The following is an 18,835-nucleotide window of genomic DNA, read 5'->3' as shown; positions in this document are numbered from 1 at the left end:
TCTCCAGAAGAGAAATCTGAGACATTCTCCTTCAAGTCTGGATTTTGTGGTTTTCTGTTGACCTTACAGTTTGTGCTCTGCAGATGTTCCCTCCTCCAAACTCTGGTAAAATTGAGAGCCATTTAAAGGTTGCATAAATATATTTTATGCGAGCATCGTTCAGTTCAGTTTAAACAAGCTAGCCAAAGTGCTCTCATCTGAAAACAAAACACTCACTGTTAATAAAATCATGAAAGGGCAGATGTAAGACTGGAAAGAAACATTCATTTATCCCTTTATCATCCTTTTTGGTGTCTGGTGGTCATTTTCCTGTGAATCAGTCATCCTGACATAAATCTGCATCAATAATTCAGTCGTTATGGGCCCTCGTGTTTGCAGAGCAGCATGAAATATTGAATAAGAGATCAGCAATGGCGCTGGAGCTGCCTAGGCTCTGCCCACCCCCTCTGCCCTAAAACACATTTGTGGCTGGTCATGGTCCCTCCCTATATTGTACTGTTGGTGCAAGTAAGAGTTCTTATTATATTATATATTCTTATTATATTGTATTGTATATTTTTGAAGTTCATTATGGTGGAAACAATAAACTTCAGTGACCGTCACAAACAAAACAGGAGCTGTGACAGTAAAAAGGGTTTAGGCTTGAATGCATGTGTGGGGGAAATGGCATGTACAATATTTGTATTAAATATTCACAGCACAGAAGAGACTGCCGATGATTTCCCACTTTATTCGTTTTATAGCAGCTCATTTTTGAGAACACAGAGGAATGAATCACCTTGAATGTGCACCACAGTATAAGGCTGCTGTTATGAATACCTGCATTTTGTGCAACACTGAGCAACTTTATTAGTGTAGCACTGACTTCACTTTAGGAGACACGCACTCTTGTGAAAATATTGTATTTCTTTGACAGACAAAGGACTGACGGTCAGCAAATCATGACCTCTAGTGGAGGGGATCTATGGCACAATCTGACAGTGAACCTTGTGAGCCTTGATTGAAAGGTGGCTGCAGGCTGATCTCAGGTTTCCTTCTGCTTACAGTGGCTTCCTGTTTCTGTTGGCATTAAGGGCTTTCTCAGGCTGGTAGGGATAACCAGTTCCTTCAGGTGTAAATCATCTCTTTTCTGTCTATTAACAACATGTGAAACCTTCCCAGTGTAAGAATGCAGTATAGTACAGCACAACAGAAGGGGAATAATTAAGCCTGGGTCATAATTATCAACCACACTAGAAAAAATGCAGAGATTTTGGTCAAAGATCAAAATCATTCCAGATAAATAAAGTGAATAAAATAAAGAATAAAGTTGCATGCATGGATGATTTTCAGACTGACAGGAAACATTTCTGAATTTATACAAGAGAGGACTATTTAACAGTGAAAATTACTGCTATCATTTAATCCGTCCACTGCACGTGAAATAGCTTGATCACGGCAGTCCTTATTGTACAGGTCTGTTTCTTTGTTCACATTCTGTGTCTGGAGGAAATGCTGACAGGGTGGAGGAGAAGTTGTTGTCACTTCCTGGGAGGAGTTTGGTCTGGCGTTTACAGATAAAAACAGACATAAGAGCTGTGGTTTAACTGCACTGCCAAAGAAGGAACAAAGAAGACAGAAGGCTTTCCGAGGTTATCAGTGGTGCTACTTAAACACAGGGTTGAGATTCTTTTACTATAAAATCATAACTGAGCTGATCAATTAATATAGAAATGTATATATAGTTTTTCTAAAAAGTTGATTACAACATCTAAACTAAACTAAACTGGCTGAATTTAAACCGCATATGAATAATCTTATGATATAAAATATTTTATGTTTGTGACTATTTTATGCTCTTTTTTTATACTTTCCTAAATAGTACTTTAAGTGAACTCAGGGCAGGTACTGAAGTATTTTATTAGTATTTTTACTTAAATGAAACTCCGTAACTAAACCATACTACTCCATATTCATTCCGAGGATCTTGTTATTTTATGTTTTATGGATATTAAAATGTAAATACAAGATAAGAACAAATTAAAATAATGTATATTTGTGTGTGTGTGGAGTGTGTATTATCCCTGCAGTAAATAACCACATTAAATTATATTTATATATTTAGTCTGATACAATAAAGAAATATTAATTGTAGCCCAAAATCATGATATCATCACAGCATTTAAGGAGGTCTAGAATTGGACCTTTTTAAAGTTAATTTTAGGATACAAAGGGAAGGGTTGACTTGTTCCTTCACTACAAAATACATTTTTCTCATAAATGTGAGGATTTATTTTAAGAAATTAAGAAACAATTTTTCTTTTCTTTCACCTTTCTTTGAGTTTATGTATTTATTTCAAATTGAAATTTTATGGCGTGGCACAAAAATAATGCCATAAAATTCGAGCTGGATGAGTTTAAATACCTGGAATCAGTCATCCAGAGAAGAAGAGAGTGCAGACAGGGTGGAGTGGGTGTAGATGAGCTTCAGGGGTGATTTGTGATAGAAGGATAGAGAGATAGATGTAGATAATCCATTGTGGGACCGTCTAAAGAGAGAAGCTGAAAGAAGAAGAAGAAAAAGAAGAAGCAGAAGAGGGGATAATAATAATAAGAAGTGTATAAAAACAAAACGCTATTTACTTCAGGCTTTAGTTTGCTGCGGTTTCCAGTGCAGTAGGTGGCGATATGCTCAGCTTTCCCGGCACAGTTTTAATAATAAACGAAGAAGAAGCGACAGGAAATAAACAAAGCCAAACAAGCTGAGAGGAGGGAAGCGCAAGGAGGAGCTCAGATCTGCTGCACAAAGTGATATTAACTGCTGTAAGAAACATTTATGAAAAACTTGTGTATCACTAGAGTTAGAAACAACAGTATGAATTTATACAATCCCGGGTTAAAATGTACAAGCTGTATTAATTTAGGAGAAGTCGGATAAAGAGCACAGACCTGTGACAGGTTTCGCGGGAGCTAATCTGTTAGCCAGATAAACATCATCTGCACAAACACAACTTCTTAAGGATGAAGTAAACTGTTGTTAGGTGTGAACGGCCTCATTAACTGTTATGACCAAAAATATATATTTTAAAAATATATGTTTTGATGTGGTTTTAGTTACTCATTCAGTCAGATAGTGAGAGCTTTGGCGCTAACTTCAGCTAATGACTCTTCAAACATTTACAGACATGTTTCAGTTTCCATGACACCATCAGTCCTCGTTAGCACATGCTAACTAGCAAAACGGCGTCTTTAGTAGTTTAGATGTCGTAGTTTAACGTTTCCTTTTCTCTCTGGGTTAAACATATGTGCCTACTTTCTGTGTGGCTGGTTAGGGTGTGAGGGGCTGAGCTCACAGGACTCAACGACATGATGACAACAAAGAGACTCGGGAACTTTGAGGTGGTCTGTGAGTGGGGTTCGTGCAGTTTCACGGGCCGCTCCATGGAGGAGCTCAGCGACCACATGTGTCTGCATTTGAAGGACTACCTGGGGGACAACGATGCCCTGGAGGAGCTGGGTAAGCGATTTTGCGTGCAGGGGTGGGCGAGGGGTCAGCTTTTGTTGGGCAGCACATTTAGTTTATTAGCATGGGGTTTAATCTTCAGTGTTTGGTCCAAGTGTTGTCCAGTTTAAATATGCCTGTTGAATATTACAAAGAGGTGCTTCTGTTACTGAACTCTCATTGTGGTTGTGTGTAGATCAGTGCAAGGGATTGGATTTTATTGTCATTTAAAATAAATTTTGGCTTACAGTGATTTATATGGACAAGATTACAGAGATAAAAAATATCATTGTGCTGTTTTCTGTTTTGCAGCATTTCTCTTGTTTTTCCTTTCAGCTCATCCTCTCTTATACTTTTGTCCCTCCATCGGCCAGGCTGTGGCACATTTTCTTGTTTTGGGTTCTTTTGTGACCTCTTGGATGAGTCGCTGAGGCGCTCTTAGAGTAATTTTGGTGATTCAGTAATACTGCCTTTGTAGATATTAGATTGTCTTTAGCTAATATTAAAATTAGTTTGATGATCTGAAACAAATATGCAAAAAAAAAAAGAAAAATCATGAAAGGGGCAAGTTTATGGATTAAACTAATTGTGATTATTAGAATTTTTTGTGATGTCTGTACTATTTTACTGGTAAATGCTTATTTTAATCACTCACCCCTACCAGTCATCTCTGCATCATCTAACCATAACCTGCTTATATTACAAATGCTACGAATGGCAGTGCTGCAGAGTGCACTAAAAAGCCCCCTGCTTCATTTGAGTCACAAGTAAAACTGCTTTTGTAGCTACAGTCAGATTTTGCCGGTACATGGTTTTATTTTTATTTTGTGACAGCAACTGTCTCTACTCAACACCAGACTATACGATGGGATACTTCTCAACCTCATGCTGATCACGGTTAATCTGGTTTTCATGTTATTGGACATGTGGGTGCTTTAAAGTTTTTAAAGTTGCTTTAAACATTCTGTAATGACATTGCAATAATTACTGATTTTCTTTCTTTCTTTCTTTCTTTCTTTCTTTCTTTCTTTCTTTCTTTCTTTCTTTCTTTCTTTCTTTCTTTCTTTCTTTCTTTCTTTTTTTTCGTTAGATGAATATGCTTGTCTCTGGAATGGATGTGAATTTCTCTCCATGGGTAGCCCTGCAGAGCTGGAGGTCCATGCTTATTTCCACAACTACCATGGGAAGCTCAAGTTCATTGGGTCACAGCTGCTCAAGTCCCGTCCAGATCTTCCCAGCTGCAATCAAGGCATGCACAGCAACAATCTGGTCCCTGAAGGATCAGACGGATATGTTTGCCAGTGGGAGCAATGTGATGTACGTATTTTTCATTTAAGTTATCCAGTCTTCACTAAACGATTGATATATTATCATGGGATTTATTTATTTTTTCCTTGTTTTCTTTTTTAAAGTGTACATTTAATAATCCTGAGTGGTTCTATCGACATGTGGACAACCACATAGAAAGTGCTGAACCACAGTCTCTGCCTCAACAACAGCAGGCGCTCTTCTGCCAGTGGGCAGGTACGACCGGGAGTTTTTTAAACGTTCGTGAGACGCTATCTCCTTGGACACCGTGTGACATTTCCCGTTTTGTTCACAGGCTGCGACGCCTTTTTCAAGATCAGATACCGTTTGAGGGAACATATGCGGAGCCATACTCAGGAGCGCCTTGTCGCCTGTCCTACGTGTGGCAGCATGTTCTCCAGCAACACAAAGCTGTTTGACCACCTGCACAGGCAAGCTGAGCCAGTAGGTGAGACGGACGCTTAAGCTCGCATTAAATTTCTGTGATGTTGATGTTTTAATTGCGCCGCCTTATTGCTGATGTTTGTATGTGTACTTATCCTAACAGAGACGCTGGTTTGTGAACACTGTGGGAAAGCTTTTTCCAGCGAGAGGCTTTTGCGGGATCATGTTCGTCAGCATGGTGAGTTTTATTCCTAAATTTTCTTTTGGGATTAAATTGTTTTTATGGCTGTTTGTCTTGAAATATTAGAAATGGAGAGAGCGGTTTATGAGCAGTTTATCGCACATTGCTACAGATTTTCTTTTGTTTCTGTTGTCAAGCTCCCTACTGTGTGGTCTTTAGATTTGTATTCATTGAGCTCTTATTTTGTACTGAGTTATGTCATTTGGTTGGTCAGGTGTACAAAATCTGATCTATTTCAGTTTCTTTGTGATCTGTTAGTTATTAAACGTTAATAGATCCATGGTGGATCTCTGACTCAGTTTGATCATCTGTTACATGCATTGCCCGCCTTTTTTTTCTTTTTACTCTCAGTGAATCAGGTGAAGTGTCCCTTTTGTGACATGACCTGCACCACTTTGGCTGCTCTGAAGATCCACATCAGGTTCCGCCATTGTGATGAGCGTCCGTTCCCGTGCGACTTCTGTGACAAAAGGTAGATCCTCCAACACAGCTCATCAAGTGTTCAGTTAACAGCAAACACACTCTTAACTCCATCGTTTTCTTTAATCTGGCAGCGAAAGCTGGGTTATCAAGTTTCAGCTATTTCAGTAAAATTCTCTTCCATAAATTTTTTTTATCATTAACGTCTTAAATCGTGTATTTGTGAGGAACCATGTAGCATTTTTCACATCCAAAGTCACAAGGAAGTTTTCATTCCAGCTCACTCATTATTTCCTTCAGTTTGTGTATGTGTAAGTAATCCCTGTGAGGCAAAAACTCATGTGACTTTAAATGCTTGATTTCTCACAGTTTTCTGCTCTTAGCTTGTCAGTATCCTTAACATGGTGCTCTCAGGTACACAGCTCTGTTTGTGAATACAGGATTCACTAAAAAAGGTCTTTCAGACTGAGGAAGAACAAAGTGGGTGCACCATGGGCCTGGTATATAACAAACAGGGATTATTCTTAACTGTGATTTATGCAAAGCTACTCTAGTATAGAGTCAAAGAACAAAAATGGGAGCTGGAAATGAGCTCAGGATAATATCTGCTCTTTAGATCTTTTTATTATATGTTTTTAGTCAAAATACTCCCTTTAATATCTGCTTCAAATGTAACCAGTCTTTAGTCGTGCCTTAAAAATATTGTATACCCTTTAAGGAATTCTCCTAATAAGACCTTAACCAAACTATTAGGAAAGGTTCGTTAAAATATTGTGTTTAAAGGGGTTTTTAAAGAAAGAGCCACAAAATGTGAAAAAAGAAACCAGTTCCTTGTTTTATTGTCTTTCAATCATTTATGTCTCTGTATGAGATATATTGGTTTGCAGCCTCCTGTGATGTCAGAACAGCCTAATCATCGTCTCCAACTGACCCTCCCCCAAAGGAGAACCAGCAGGATTGACATACAGATGTTTGTAACTGTTTCTGTTTCATTTGGGGTGTTGTTTACTCAAGCACAATAGACATTTTTATGTATGAAGTAACCACAAAGAACAGGAAAATGCAGGCACTTCTGTTCAGTAACACAGACTTTACTGCCTATGCTGACCAGTCCTGCTTATGTGCATATTCATCCCTCAGAACAGCCCATTTCGAGCCAGGAAAAACTCTGCAGTGTGTAATTTTATTTCTTTTATATACTCAGTAGAGCTGTGTGCTGTGACTGTTCCTGGCTGGAGCTCAGTCGCACAGCAGCTCGTTTGCTTTTAAAGCCCCCAGATACGCCCTGTTAGGAGATGAGTTAAAAGCAGGGGTATAAAGGTGGGGAAGAATTAGTGACCTGTGAGGTATTTTTTAGCTGAAACTTGAAAAAGATATTAATAGAACACATGAGGGTAGAAACGGGCCATAATATGGGACTTTTTAAGTAGCAGTGCAATTTTTGACTCATCTGTATTGAAAATGTAAACAACTATAAGTAAGTAAGAAGTAAGAGGCTCAAACATGTGACATGTGAGTGAGAATGCTGCTAGAGCCACATCTTTATTACCAAAATCAGTTTTTACCCCTCAGCCTTGAAAGGCTGATGGGGTGCTGTCGTAACCCTGCTGTGCAGGCGGCTTGGACATTCAAATTTGTGAATACAAAAAAGGAGGCGACAGGATTTTTAAATTCATACCATAAGTGATTCTACAAAAAGTCTCAGATGACTTTGAAACTCAGTGACTTGGTCCTCAAGGTTTCTAAAGATCTTGCAAATGCGATAACTCGAAAAAGATGTCACCAAGTATTTGAAATTGACACCAAATCTCCCTCAGGTTGGAATCTCAGTGAGGTCAACTATTCTGAAAATCACTTTGGATTTTTACATTTATACCAGAGGTGCATCTACAGGGAGGCTGAGGGGTAAAAGCTACAGTCGCCAGTAATTTTAACTGTTTCCATCTTTATTTCCCCACAGATTTAAGAACCAGCGCGATCTGCAGAAGCACACAGAGGTTCACAATGAGGGCACCATGTACAGCTGTACAGTGGAGGGCTGTGATTATACTTGTCATACGTTCCAAACAATGAGCCAGCACTTCAAGAGAGTCCATGAGGTTTGTAACACAGTGTCGTCCAACATATTACCTGGTCAGATCATCTCAGCCTGCTGTGACTGTAGATATGGTTTTTTGTTGATGACCAATAGGTTGGGGGAATGGCTAAATATAAATGCCATATCTGTGATAAGGTGTTCTCTTGGTGTTACACTCTTACACTTCACCTTCGTAAGAAGCATGAGCTGAAGTGGCCCTCTGGACATTCCCGCTTTAGGTGAGTCACCTGTGGTAATAGTCATCCTCTCTGCTTTACAGTCCTCTGGGTGCGACGAATATAATTTAAGTAGAGCTGAAAAAAAGTAAAAACTCAAATGGATTCCTCTCCTCTCCTGTCATACAGGTACAGGAAGGATGTCGATGGTTTCCTGAAGTTAAATATGGTGCGCTTTGAGACTGTTGAAGTGACAAAGGAGATCATGAAGAACATGGCCAAGAAGCCTCAGAGCCTTCAGAAAAGTCTGAGTGGCAGCAGTCAGGACGAGAGCGCTGTTGTCACGCTGGAGAGCGGCCGAAGCTCTCCCACAGGATCCTCCTCGCCCTCCTCCAGCTCCTCCTACTCCTCAGAGTTCTCAGGAGGTGAGGACATGTCATCTCAAGCCAGCCCCAGAGGCAGCGACTCTCCTGTCTACTGTGTGATGAGCACCATTCCTCACATTGAGGACGAGTCTGCAGGACTGATGCAGGAGGACTGTGATGGTTTTGGGGCTTCCGGAGCAGTCCAGGCTCTGACGGAGGTTGCGAGGGGCCTCGGCATGGATGTGGTTTAAGTGTTCACTGTGCACTGGGTCAGATGACCCACACCCAGTGTAGGCTTTATGCAATTAATAAAAATTTCTGTTAAAGTTTTTATGAATGGGGGAAGAGTTAAAAGCACTAGAAAGCTTGTTCCATGAAATGTTCTCCAGGCACTGAATTCCGAAGACTTTATTTTTTGTTGTGACCTTTGTTGAATTTTATTGTTACACAGTTAAATACATTTTTGAAACAAGAAAAGATCGTGCCATGTTTTTGTGTCTCTTTGTGGTTTTAGGGATGCTAATGAGGGTTAATCCACATCTATTCATACATCCTCACTTTTAGCATTTAGCTCAAAGCTTATGTGCAAAATACAGTCTTACAGACAGAATCTCCATAAACTCCATAAATCGGCAGTTTTTCATTTTCCAGGTTTTTTTTTAGAGGCCAACCTGAGCCCAACTTAAAAAAAGTAAGCACATGAACATGAATCTGCTTACACTTTAAGGTGTAAATAATCAGTGCTGCTCACTGTGGAGTACCACAGAAACCTAAATGACCAGTGAACACAAGACAGGCGCTGTAAATATATATTTTTAAATACCTCATAGTACCCATCATGTCCTAATGATCTCTGTTACCAGCTCCCAGCTTGAGTTAGGGAACCCAGTCTGCTTTTAAGATTGGATTAAACTTAGCTTTTAGGTTAAGCTTACATTCAGAGCTGGATCAACCCTTCAGCTATGAAGCAAATGGCTCAGACTGCTGGGAGACCTTCCTTGAAAACATTCAGCATGCATTTATAAGCCATTGTTTTATGTCTTTAAGAGTTTGAAATGTTGCTGTTTTTTCCATTATCCTTAATTTTTCCTTCACTTCACCCAGTTCCAGGACATGCTTGCCCTCGATGAACCTGGTTCTGTCAGAGGTGCTTTCTCCCACTCTGGCTGATTACTCAGAGATTCCTAGTGCCTTGAGGTGACTGTTTTATTTGGCTCGGTATAAATAAAACTGAAGTGAGAGATGAAATTTGAGAATGTGAGCTCTCCCTTTCTGAGCCTACTCTGGAGACTCAGGGTCCCAATACTGCATCAGAGCCAGTATGAGGCCGCTGGCGTCTGCAGCGGTGTTGACACTTCTCTCGACAGAAGTGTCTCCCTCACTCGAAGGAAATAAAGAGGTGTCGTGATACCTCTTGCTACAAGAGGTTTCCTGATTGCCTTGCAGGTATTCAGTGAGTAGTCTTTAAGGGTGTGTTTCCTAAAATGGAAACTGTGTGTGTCCCTCATTGTCTCCCATGAAGAAGTCTGGCAGGGATGCGTCTTGGTGTCTGGATAAGACGCGTTAAATCTAATGCTGTTAGGATACAGGAAAGAGCAATCACTCATGTTAGTGTGTTGCACTTGCATGTTGTGTGCTGGTGGATGTGTATAAGTTGTGATGAATGGAGATGGATAATACTGCAAAGTCTGAGAAGAACCAAACGGACTGTTGGACATTTCGTGCCTCATTCTCTTTGCTTTGTTGATGCCTTCACACTCAAACTGCCTCTTCCTGTCGAGCGATCCGCTGTGTCTGCCATCAAGGTCAGAAGTGACTATTAATTCCCTGAACTTCTCTTTATGAGGTAAATTCTTTGTTGGGCTAGATTGGTGGATCTGGTGTTTCTCTTTCTTATCAGGTGTTGAGTGCTGGTCCTGCTTCTCACAGTCAAGTTTCTCCCTGTACCCACGGCTGTGGGTAGACACTGGTGGAGGCGTTTGAAGGTCAGAGACAGAACAGTCACAGCTTGTAGTTTCACTCTTACTTCCACCTGAAGAGAATTCAGACGAAGAGTCTAAGTCCAAGAAAAGGATCAGTGCTACATTTCTACTTAATCATTGCTGGCGTGAAACTCACCTGAACATGGGTGTGCACACGGCTGGTGTAGTTCCTTTTGTTGCACAGAGGCAGAGGGACTGCTAGCAGGACACTCAGGTGTCAGCTCCTGTTGACTGCTGTGCATTTGTTGCAATTTCTGGTAAATTAAATATTACATGTTGGTTATCAGACAAATCAGCTGTGCAATTCAAGATCAGTATGATCCATTAATATTATCCCTCTGCGAACTTTTCACAATACTGTGAGCAATACAATTCACAATAACAGCATTATTGTGACATACCTCTGAGCTGAAAAACAATAAAGCTCAGGTAGTTTATCTCTTAGGAAATGAATTACACTCAAAATAAGAGTATGAGGAGGTGCTGAAGAGCATCTCTGAATACACAACAAATCCAATCGTAAAGTAGATGGGCGACAGCAGAGCGACTGGCAGAAGACCGCAGGGTGCCACTTCTGTCAGCTGAGAGCAGGAACCAGAGCCTACAGTCTGCATGGGATCACCAATGCTTCCACACGTAACTCCCAAAACACGTAGAGACGTTCAAAACTACCACAAATCCCAATAAAAAAATAACAATTAAATTTATTTAGCGCTCACCTTGAGTTGTTTGTGGTGGTAAATTTTCCACGCAATACACACGTGCAGTGCGCCCCATCTCCCTCGTATCTGGAAAAGAAATCATTCATTTTAATGAAAACAATTTCATCAATTTAAAAGGAAAGCGAAGTAACATTTTATATATTTTAGTTACTGAGATTCTTGAGGTTTTTACTCACTGTTGAGTTAGAGGATCTAGTTGTTGCTCTGTGCGAGGCTGTGATGGGTGCAAAGAAAGTCCTCATTGTTTGTCCGGGCAGGTTTGTGTTAAACTGTAGCAAGATGTAAAAGATGGATATCAGTGAGGAGTAGGTAAAAGCAGGCGAGGGGCCTGGAATAACTTCCAAGTCTGAGCAGCTTCACATGAGGATAGTTAAAGTAATCACATCTCACATTTCTGTCCTGAGGTCCCATCAATGCTGGATTTGGCAGGATGCTCGAGGACTGCTGCAGGACGGGAGTGAAGGCATGCCGGGGGATGTTCTGATGCATGTGGAGAAGTTGACGGAGCAGGCTGTGGTCGCAGGAAGCAGACTGATGAGACAGAAACAATTGACAGTTTTAGTTTCTGAGCTAAGATGGCAGATCGCATGCAGTAGAGCAGGAGATTTTAAAGTCTCACACTATAGGGTAAGTTAGTTAACCACAACATAAGCCTTGTTTTCTTGCCCTAAATCTGTTTACATGTTGGTAAATTGGCTTCATTTAGAGTATCAGAAAATCCCATTTAAATCGTTTCACCGTCTCTTATATTGAAACTGCAGAGAACTTTCAAACAGGATGATTTTCCTGGGAAGTTTTGGATACTGCGGAGCTCCCTGATCTCCAGTTCATTGTGGTTTTTGATTTAAGGTCACCAACCATTAAGAATGTTTTCTAAAACATATTGTACAGTATTGAGTAAACCTTTTAGGCAATTTGCTTTTCAAATCACATGCAAATGACTGTATCTTGTTAGCTTGCATCACAGATGGTAATCCAGTTGAGGCAGTTTGTGTGCCAATCCATTTAATTCATTTAAAATCCATCCGTTTCAAGGACACATGATTAGTAATGCTGTTAGCGAATGGGAGGCAAAGTGATGAATATAATATTAGAGAAAATTAATCTCTAGTGATTTATTGTAAATGTGGGACACATAGGAAAGAAGCAGAAAATAACCTGATCATAAGACAGTCCTCACCTATTTCATTCATATCAACAGGTAATTAACCTGTACACAGTATTAACGCAGTGGCAGACAACTGTATTGGTCTCTGTGCTTGCAGTGCACAGTGGGCTCTGTAGTTTTGCTCACTGGGACTACAAACATTTAAAAACTATAAAAAAAAGTCGGGTGTACTCCTTTCCGACAACCTGTCTTCGCTGCAGCAATCCAATAGCCTGATCCCTCCTTTCTCATAAAGACAAGATTAGCGAGAGGCTACACCTCCTATGTTCTCTAAATTTCGTGCATGTCAGCGTGCCACAGAAATCCTTTAATCTCATAAAGGAGCTGTTTGTTAGGCGAACAGCAAACAGAGTGAATAAGGCTTTGGAAACATCTTGCTGTGTCATCGGAGGGCACAGATAGCACCGGGGCTCGCCTCTGACATGACATGTGCTCTTTTTTTTCATGCTCAGAAAAAAAAAGGTTATTAATTTGCATCCTTTATTTTTTAACATGTCATTAGTAAAACAAACTGGCACAAACGACAGCTGAACAGTTAAGGTCGTTTCTGAGAAATGTTTTATTCACCTCATCTAATGTTAATATTTCATCGTTTTATATGATCATCAACTAAACTTCTAAGAAACATTTGACTGTTTTCAGGCAGTTTATTGGTCAAAAAGCAGAACAAAAATGGAAAAACAGCTATCACTTGCAGTCCCAGAGCAACTGTAACACAAGTTAATTTGATTTAATCACCTGAATCATCACATAATTAACATAACATTGGGAAAATAGATGTAATTTTATGTTTGAGAAGTATATTTACATATACTTCTCAAAATATTTAAATTGTCCCCGTCTTACAGCAGGGGTCCCTCTCACAATTTAATATTTGACATTTTCCCTTCCAAAGTCATGTATGTTTTATACATTTATGAGTCTTACCTGTGAGCACCAAGTCCTTTTAAATTTCAGCTAAATGGTGGGGGAAAAAATCCAGATCAATTCAGCCGAGCATTCAGGAGCGTGAACCCTGTTTGTTGTCCCTCTGCAGGTCCTAACTTCATGTCAGCAGGAACCACTTGTTGCTGTGAACCGGTGTCAGCTGTCTGCTGGCCCTGGTCAATTAGTCAGTGTTACTTACCAACACCGGGAAAGACCATTAACTACTCCTAATGGCTTAAACTAATCCCATCAGCCATATAAATCTTTGTGATTGAGTTTAGGGAAAGACAGCTTGTGTGGCAGCAGAAGGGATTTCACAAAGCGAGACAATGGAAATCTGGCGTGCAAATAATTGCAGCACCTCCAGCCATTTCTATTGTTAAAAGAATCCCGTCCAGCACCGTGCAGGACAGCGCAACGTGTAAATATTCAGCAGGTCGATGTGGTTTCAACACTAATAAAACATGTTTTGTTAGTGAGCAAAACTAAACTTTATTATGAAATTTAAATACTGCAAGCTATTATCGATCGTTTTTAACTTGTCTGATGAACCCATAACACTGCGAGGTGTCCATTCATCTGTTTGTCTGTCCTGTCACAAGTCACAAAGAATCACTGCTCCTCCTTGAGCAAGGTGTCAAACATCAGGTCTGGGGGCCAGAATTGTCCCGGCATAGGCTTTGGCTTCGGAACATATGAAAGGGTGAAAGAGGCCATAAATCTTTGCACTTTTAAGTGTAATTTTTTTAGTCTTACAGCTTTTTCTGCTGTTAAAGACCTCCCCCGCAGCCATCCATGCTACACCACAGGAGTTTCATAATAGATACATTTTTCGTCTACTACAGAAAGTTTAGTTACTAATAAAAGTGAGCTATCAGAACTTTTTTCTTAATGTTACACATTTACATGCACAAAATTAAACAGGTGGACCTTCACTTGTCCGACCCATTTTACATCAAAGCGGGCTGCATGTGCCCCCCGATTATGTTTCCGTACCCAAGTTGTGCTCAAGGTCAAGGCCACTTTTCTATTTTCACAGCATGAGCTTCATGCATGCTGCTCACATACCATCTTTAACATGAGATTCTCCAGACTGATAAATTTTACATGCACAGCATAGCAGAGAAAGAAGTTGCTTTGCCACATGTGCTGTATGCCACACGCTTCCTTTTAGATGGCAATGATCATGACGTACAGGAGTGGCCCTGTTGGTTGACTCCCACATTAGGAGGAAGTGGTTGGTGACTTCCTATCACCAATGAGCTGATATCAGCAAGCAGGTCAGCCCTATGCATGATGATGCTGTGTTCATGTATTTTCATGCTCTTTGTTTTTGTTTTTTTTGTTTTTACAGGTATTATGTTGTCAAAATACTCCTGAACTCAAAGATTTTCATTAATAACTTAAAAAGAGACATCTGAATCCAAACAGTAAATAATAAAGTAAGTAATACAGTTACACAATTATTAATTACTTTAGTCACTTTTTACTTAAAATGTAACATAAAAACAAAAAACAAAACGTAACATACCCAACACCTGGGACAGTAGTGCGTCCTAGTACGCACTATGTGGTCACATCTTTTTGAAACTAAGCACTTATCAACACAAGCTGGAATCATCCAGAAAATGGTGTTACTCTGTAAAAACCTATCAGTTGCCCCACTTTGACACAGAGTTTCAGCCAGAAAGAAGCATGCGGTCACATGATGTTACTGTGAGGCTCAACATGGAAGCAGCGTCAGCGCTAATATGACACCATCATCCGCATAAGAAAATCTACTGGCTGGCTCCGAACATATCTACTCCCAGTATAGCGCCAGTGTTCGTCTTTCCACATGAAATGGGGTTAAATACTCGGATTCTTTGAATTCTGTCATCTGGCTCAAGCTCCATGTCCCAAATGGCCCCAGACAAATTGTGCTACCCTTCAATTGGATCCCATTAAGCAGAACATAAGACGATGATTGGATGAGGCTTTGGGATGACATGTTCTCCTCGATTAGCTAATTCCATTCTCACTAACCATCCAAATCCAGTTAGTGTGGGAAGGGTTAAAGCTGCTCCTGCACTGAACATTATTCACTCAGCGAGCGATCTATTGCCCTTTTTAACCTCAAGCGCCAAGACTAATTAGACAACTTAAAGCCGCTTCTTCAGAATGGAGCCACAAAGACTACTTTAGCTATTAAAAACCTTTCACTGATTAAAACAGATTTGAAGATTTCTTTAGAATAAGAATCCTTTTCTGTATATTTTTATTTGTATTTACACAAAATTCCCTTCACAGCTCTGCCCAGTGTGAGTCTGGGCACCAATCAGGTGGTTAATTAAACAAACCTGTGTTAGTTTGCAGAGCCTGTGAAATGGTGGTTTGAAATCTAAATCGCCAAATGAGCTTCCCCCATAGTTATTTATTTAACACAAACTAAGCCAAAATGAGAAAAGAAAGTCCTGCTTCCACAGGAATCGTGAGGGTAAGTAGCAGCTGGGTGCTGCCTATTGAATGCACTTGGTTAACCGATCCTCAGCAGGTCTGGGCACCTCTATCAAAGCAGATGTTTCGTCTGTTTCTGGTCTGGAGCTTTCAGGTGTGTGTTAACACAATGCTGGAGTTTTCCCAGGAGTGGATGCCCCAGCAAATCCATGTGTCCGACTGATAAAGGCTTGCTCCAACAAGAAAATGTCTGGAAAAAGAAAAGAATCAAGGTGCTGCAACGGCTGAGTCAAAGTCCAGACCTCAGCCTGGTTGAAATGCTGTGGTGGGACCTTAAAGAGACCTGTGCATAAACCAGTACACATAAATATCAGTGAACTGAAGCATTGCTGTAAAGAAGAGTGGGCCAAAGTTCCTGGGCCAACCATGTGAGAGACTGTTAAAGTAATACAGAAAATGATTACTTCAAGCTATTGCTGCTGAATCCTGAGTGTACTTTTGACACTGCTTCTGCATTTAGGTTTCATTTTTAGTTTCATCTGTTTGTTCAATCTGTCTGGTACATAAAACCGTATTCACTTTTTTCATTACTGTATAGCCATTTCTGTCATCTAGTGCATTATTATTATAATTAGCTTGATTAAAATCTACAATATGAGAAGCTAACTTTACATGAAACATGCAAACTCACGAGCTCCTAAAAATAACAACTTGCAAAAAAGGCCACAAGGCTGAAAAGTGTGACACTGGAGTTGCATGATTTTGGTTCAACAGCCCAGATGAATATACCAGGAAAGTGAAATGCAGGCTGAAGGTACTCAGTATGTTATTTATTGTTTTTAGGAAGTAAAATGTGGCATTCTTTGTCCTCCACAGCTGCACAGGAACACTGGAAGTTGTTAAAGGGATCTCAGTCACGGCGACGTTTTGCAAGCAGTTCCCTGTCAAACAAACAAACGTCACAGTATTATTATCATATATATATATATATATATATATATATATATATCAATTCTGTAACTGTAACTTCGGTCGTTGCTGTGCTTTTTTTTTTTTTTTTTGGAAGTCGAATTTCCCAGAGGAACCCACCCGAGGGATTAATAAAGTTCTATCTTATCTTATCTTCTATAAAATCCTTTGAGACTGGTTTCAAAATGGAACAGATTTCCTCATTTAAAATCACCGTTTGGATCCTAAAGGTCATCTTTATAATGAAATTTAACATTTTAAAGAGAAACTCAACTGATCAAGCAAAATCCTACATTTAAAAATGATGTTCTTCCTTTTCAGACCTTTTTGTTGCGTCTTTAGCTTCACTCAAAAAAGACATGAGTACTTAGGTCAGGTATTGAGGTTTGGAGGATTAATTCAGTTATTAGACAAAGGATGTTGAAGATGGATCTGCCAGGCAGGGGGTGGAAGAGGAGGACCACAGAGGAAATTCATGGATGCAGTGAAGGAGGAGGGTTGGCATTACAGAGCAGGCTGTTAGGAATAAGGTGAGAGAAGTTCCATTGAGGCGACTCCTAAAATGGTCACATGAAAGAAGAGGAAAAGAAATGCTCACATATATGCTTGTTTGATGATCAGAGATTTGACTGAAGGTTTGTGTGGGCAGCACAAGAATTAGTGTTTAGATACTATTACATTTTGTCTCCACCAGAGGGCGCCAATAACCATATTATTCAACATGCTTTTTCTAATGGTCAGATTTTAGGAGCTCTCATAAAAAGCCATTTGAAATACTATTACAAATGGCTTTGTAATACTATTGAGTACTATTATTGCTAAAATACATATTTAAATTATCATGTGCTTTATCGTCTATCTGAACAGTTATTGGCCCGCAGTGTCCTCATGATGTTCCTGTTTCTGCAGAACTATCAGACAAACACGAAGCAAGTGCAGAGAGAAGAAAAACTCAGAGGTGGAGGCCAAAACAGGAACTTCCAAGTTCTCGCTGAACCATTTGTGGTTAACCACTTTAACCGTTTTGGTGCCACTGTTTATATACCTGAGCGTCCTTTCTGTTTAAATTTTCAGTTTCTCTTTCTCAGAAACCTGTTATTGTTCATTACTTACATGCCTTACTCCAGAGATTAATTATATTTTAAGGATTTCAGTGTGACTGATCACCATTGTGTTAATATTAAAAATGTATTTTTCTCCCCTGGATAGTTCAGATTAAAACATTCTGTAAATGTTATTTATTAAGGCCTTTCTGCGCCTTATATTTCACCTCGCCTCCCATGCAAACAGGAGCTCAGGTCTCAGGAGGTTAACACATCATTTTCTCAGAGAGCCTTTCTGGGTTTTAGTGATCAGCTTCATGCCTAAATTGCCTTTATGGTAATGCTCATTCGTCACTTTGATTTTCTGATTTGCACCTGTGTTTTCTTGTGTAAAGTGCTTTAGACGTAAAATAAATATAAAGTGTCAGCATGTATATGTATATATATTGCTTAATATTTTAGTTATTATTAGTTTTAAATTCCTAGACTAATTCTATTTTATTCTTACCTACCCCATGATTCAGAAGCTTATAGAACCACTGTTAACAATAACCTTAAGATGACCCAATTTGGGCCAAGCTTTAGCTATTGGACTACAAAGGCGCCTTAGGGACACATTATGAAAAAAAAATGCCATTGCTCTTTTTGTAAATAAAGTCGAAATAATATTTAGAGAATTGTGAAGCCCTCTACGAAATGCCGTGCATAGATACGTTTGTGAAAGTGTGCTTCAGAATCAGTTTCAATAACAAAGAAATTATTTTATCTTTTAACACATAAACACAGTGTAGTAATAAATATAATGGCTCGGAAGAGATGGCACAAAGAGCTGCATCTGGTCAGAAGGAAAAACCCAAACAAACCAGGAAAAGTTGGCAGATTTGCGCAACATGAGACGGCTGGCAGCGGATAGACGCAAAGACAACTGATGGTCAGCCTCGTGCAGTAGAGAAGATTTATATCACAAGACAGCTTCTTAACAAGTATTTAAACTTTAATCTGAAATTTTATTTTTTTCCCTTCTGTGCCCCTAGTTCTGTCACAGCCCTGCTACCCAGGCTCTGTGACCGGCCAACAACCCCACATCAGCACCACTGTGCTTAAGTTAGTGTGAGGCTGATATTCTGCCCTGTCTG

The 18,835-nt window shown here is 39.8% G+C and overlaps 2 protein-coding genes across 2 annotated transcripts; one reads left to right on the top strand and one right to left on the bottom strand.

Annotated features, from left to right (window-relative positions):
• Nucleotides 1-2,463: 2,463 nt before the first annotated feature.
• On the top strand, nucleotides 2,464-8,781 carry LOC146694252 (histone H4 transcription factor). Its single transcript, XM_085430329.1, has 10 exons — nucleotides 2,464-2,802; nucleotides 3,312-3,496; nucleotides 4,572-4,798; nucleotides 4,894-5,005; nucleotides 5,085-5,237; nucleotides 5,337-5,411; nucleotides 5,766-5,886; nucleotides 7,795-7,933; nucleotides 8,026-8,150; nucleotides 8,277-8,781. Exons 2-10 carry the CDS (start codon nucleotides 3,346-3,348, stop codon nucleotides 8,701-8,703), a joined length of 1,530 nt encoding a protein of 509 aa, XP_085286455.1. The 5' UTR covers nucleotides 2,464-2,802; nucleotides 3,312-3,345; the 3' UTR covers nucleotides 8,704-8,781.
• A 981-nt stretch (nucleotides 8,782-9,762) lies between these two features.
• Nucleotides 9,763-11,646, bottom strand: LOC146694251 (uncharacterized). Its single transcript, XM_085478859.1, has 5 exons — nucleotides 11,547-11,646; nucleotides 11,333-11,425; nucleotides 11,154-11,222; nucleotides 10,571-10,688; nucleotides 9,763-10,484 (listed from the first exon to the last, which is right to left on the bottom strand). The coding sequence occupies exons 1-5, from the start codon at nucleotides 11,643-11,645 to the stop codon at nucleotides 9,763-9,765; spliced, it is 1,101 nt and encodes a 366-aa protein (XP_085334985.1). The 5' UTR covers nucleotide 11,646.
• Between the last annotated feature and the right edge of the window lie 7,189 nt (nucleotides 11,647-18,835).

This window comes from Copadichromis virginalis, linkage group LG14 (genome assembly GCF_057382275.1).
Source record: "Copadichromis virginalis isolate Kocher_CV1m ecotype Utaka linkage group LG14, C_Virginalis_male_GT1.1, whole genome shotgun sequence".
Classification (NCBI taxonomy): domain Eukaryota; kingdom Metazoa; phylum Chordata; class Actinopteri; order Cichliformes; family Cichlidae; genus Copadichromis; species Copadichromis virginalis.
Note: the sequence above shows the minus strand (reverse complement) of the source record. Positions and strands in the feature narration are given on the sequence as shown.

Coding starts and splice junctions, on each gene's coding strand:
- LOC146694252 (XM_085430329.1), top strand. CDS start 3,346: ATGATGACAACAAAGAGACTCGGGAACTTTGAGGTGGTCTGTGAGTGG. Junction 3,497..4,571: donor CGATGCCCTGGAGGAGCTGG/GTAAGCGATTTT, acceptor TTTTTTCGTTAG/ATGAATATGCTTGTCTCTGG. Junction 7,934..8,025: donor ACTTCAAGAGAGTCCATGAG/GTTTGTAACACA, acceptor GATGACCAATAG/GTTGGGGGAATGGCTAAATA.
- LOC146694251 (XM_085478859.1), bottom strand. CDS start 11,645: ATGCATCAGAACATCCCCCGGCATGCCTTCACTCCCGTCCTGCAGCAG. Junction 11,426..11,546: donor TGGGACCTCAGGACAGAAAT/GTGAGATGTGAT, acceptor ATCTTGCTACAG/TTTAACACAAACCTGCCCGG. Junction 11,223..11,332: donor CTAGATCCTCTAACTCAACA/GTGAGTAAAAAC, acceptor TTTCTTTTCCAG/ATACGAGGGAGATGGGGCGC.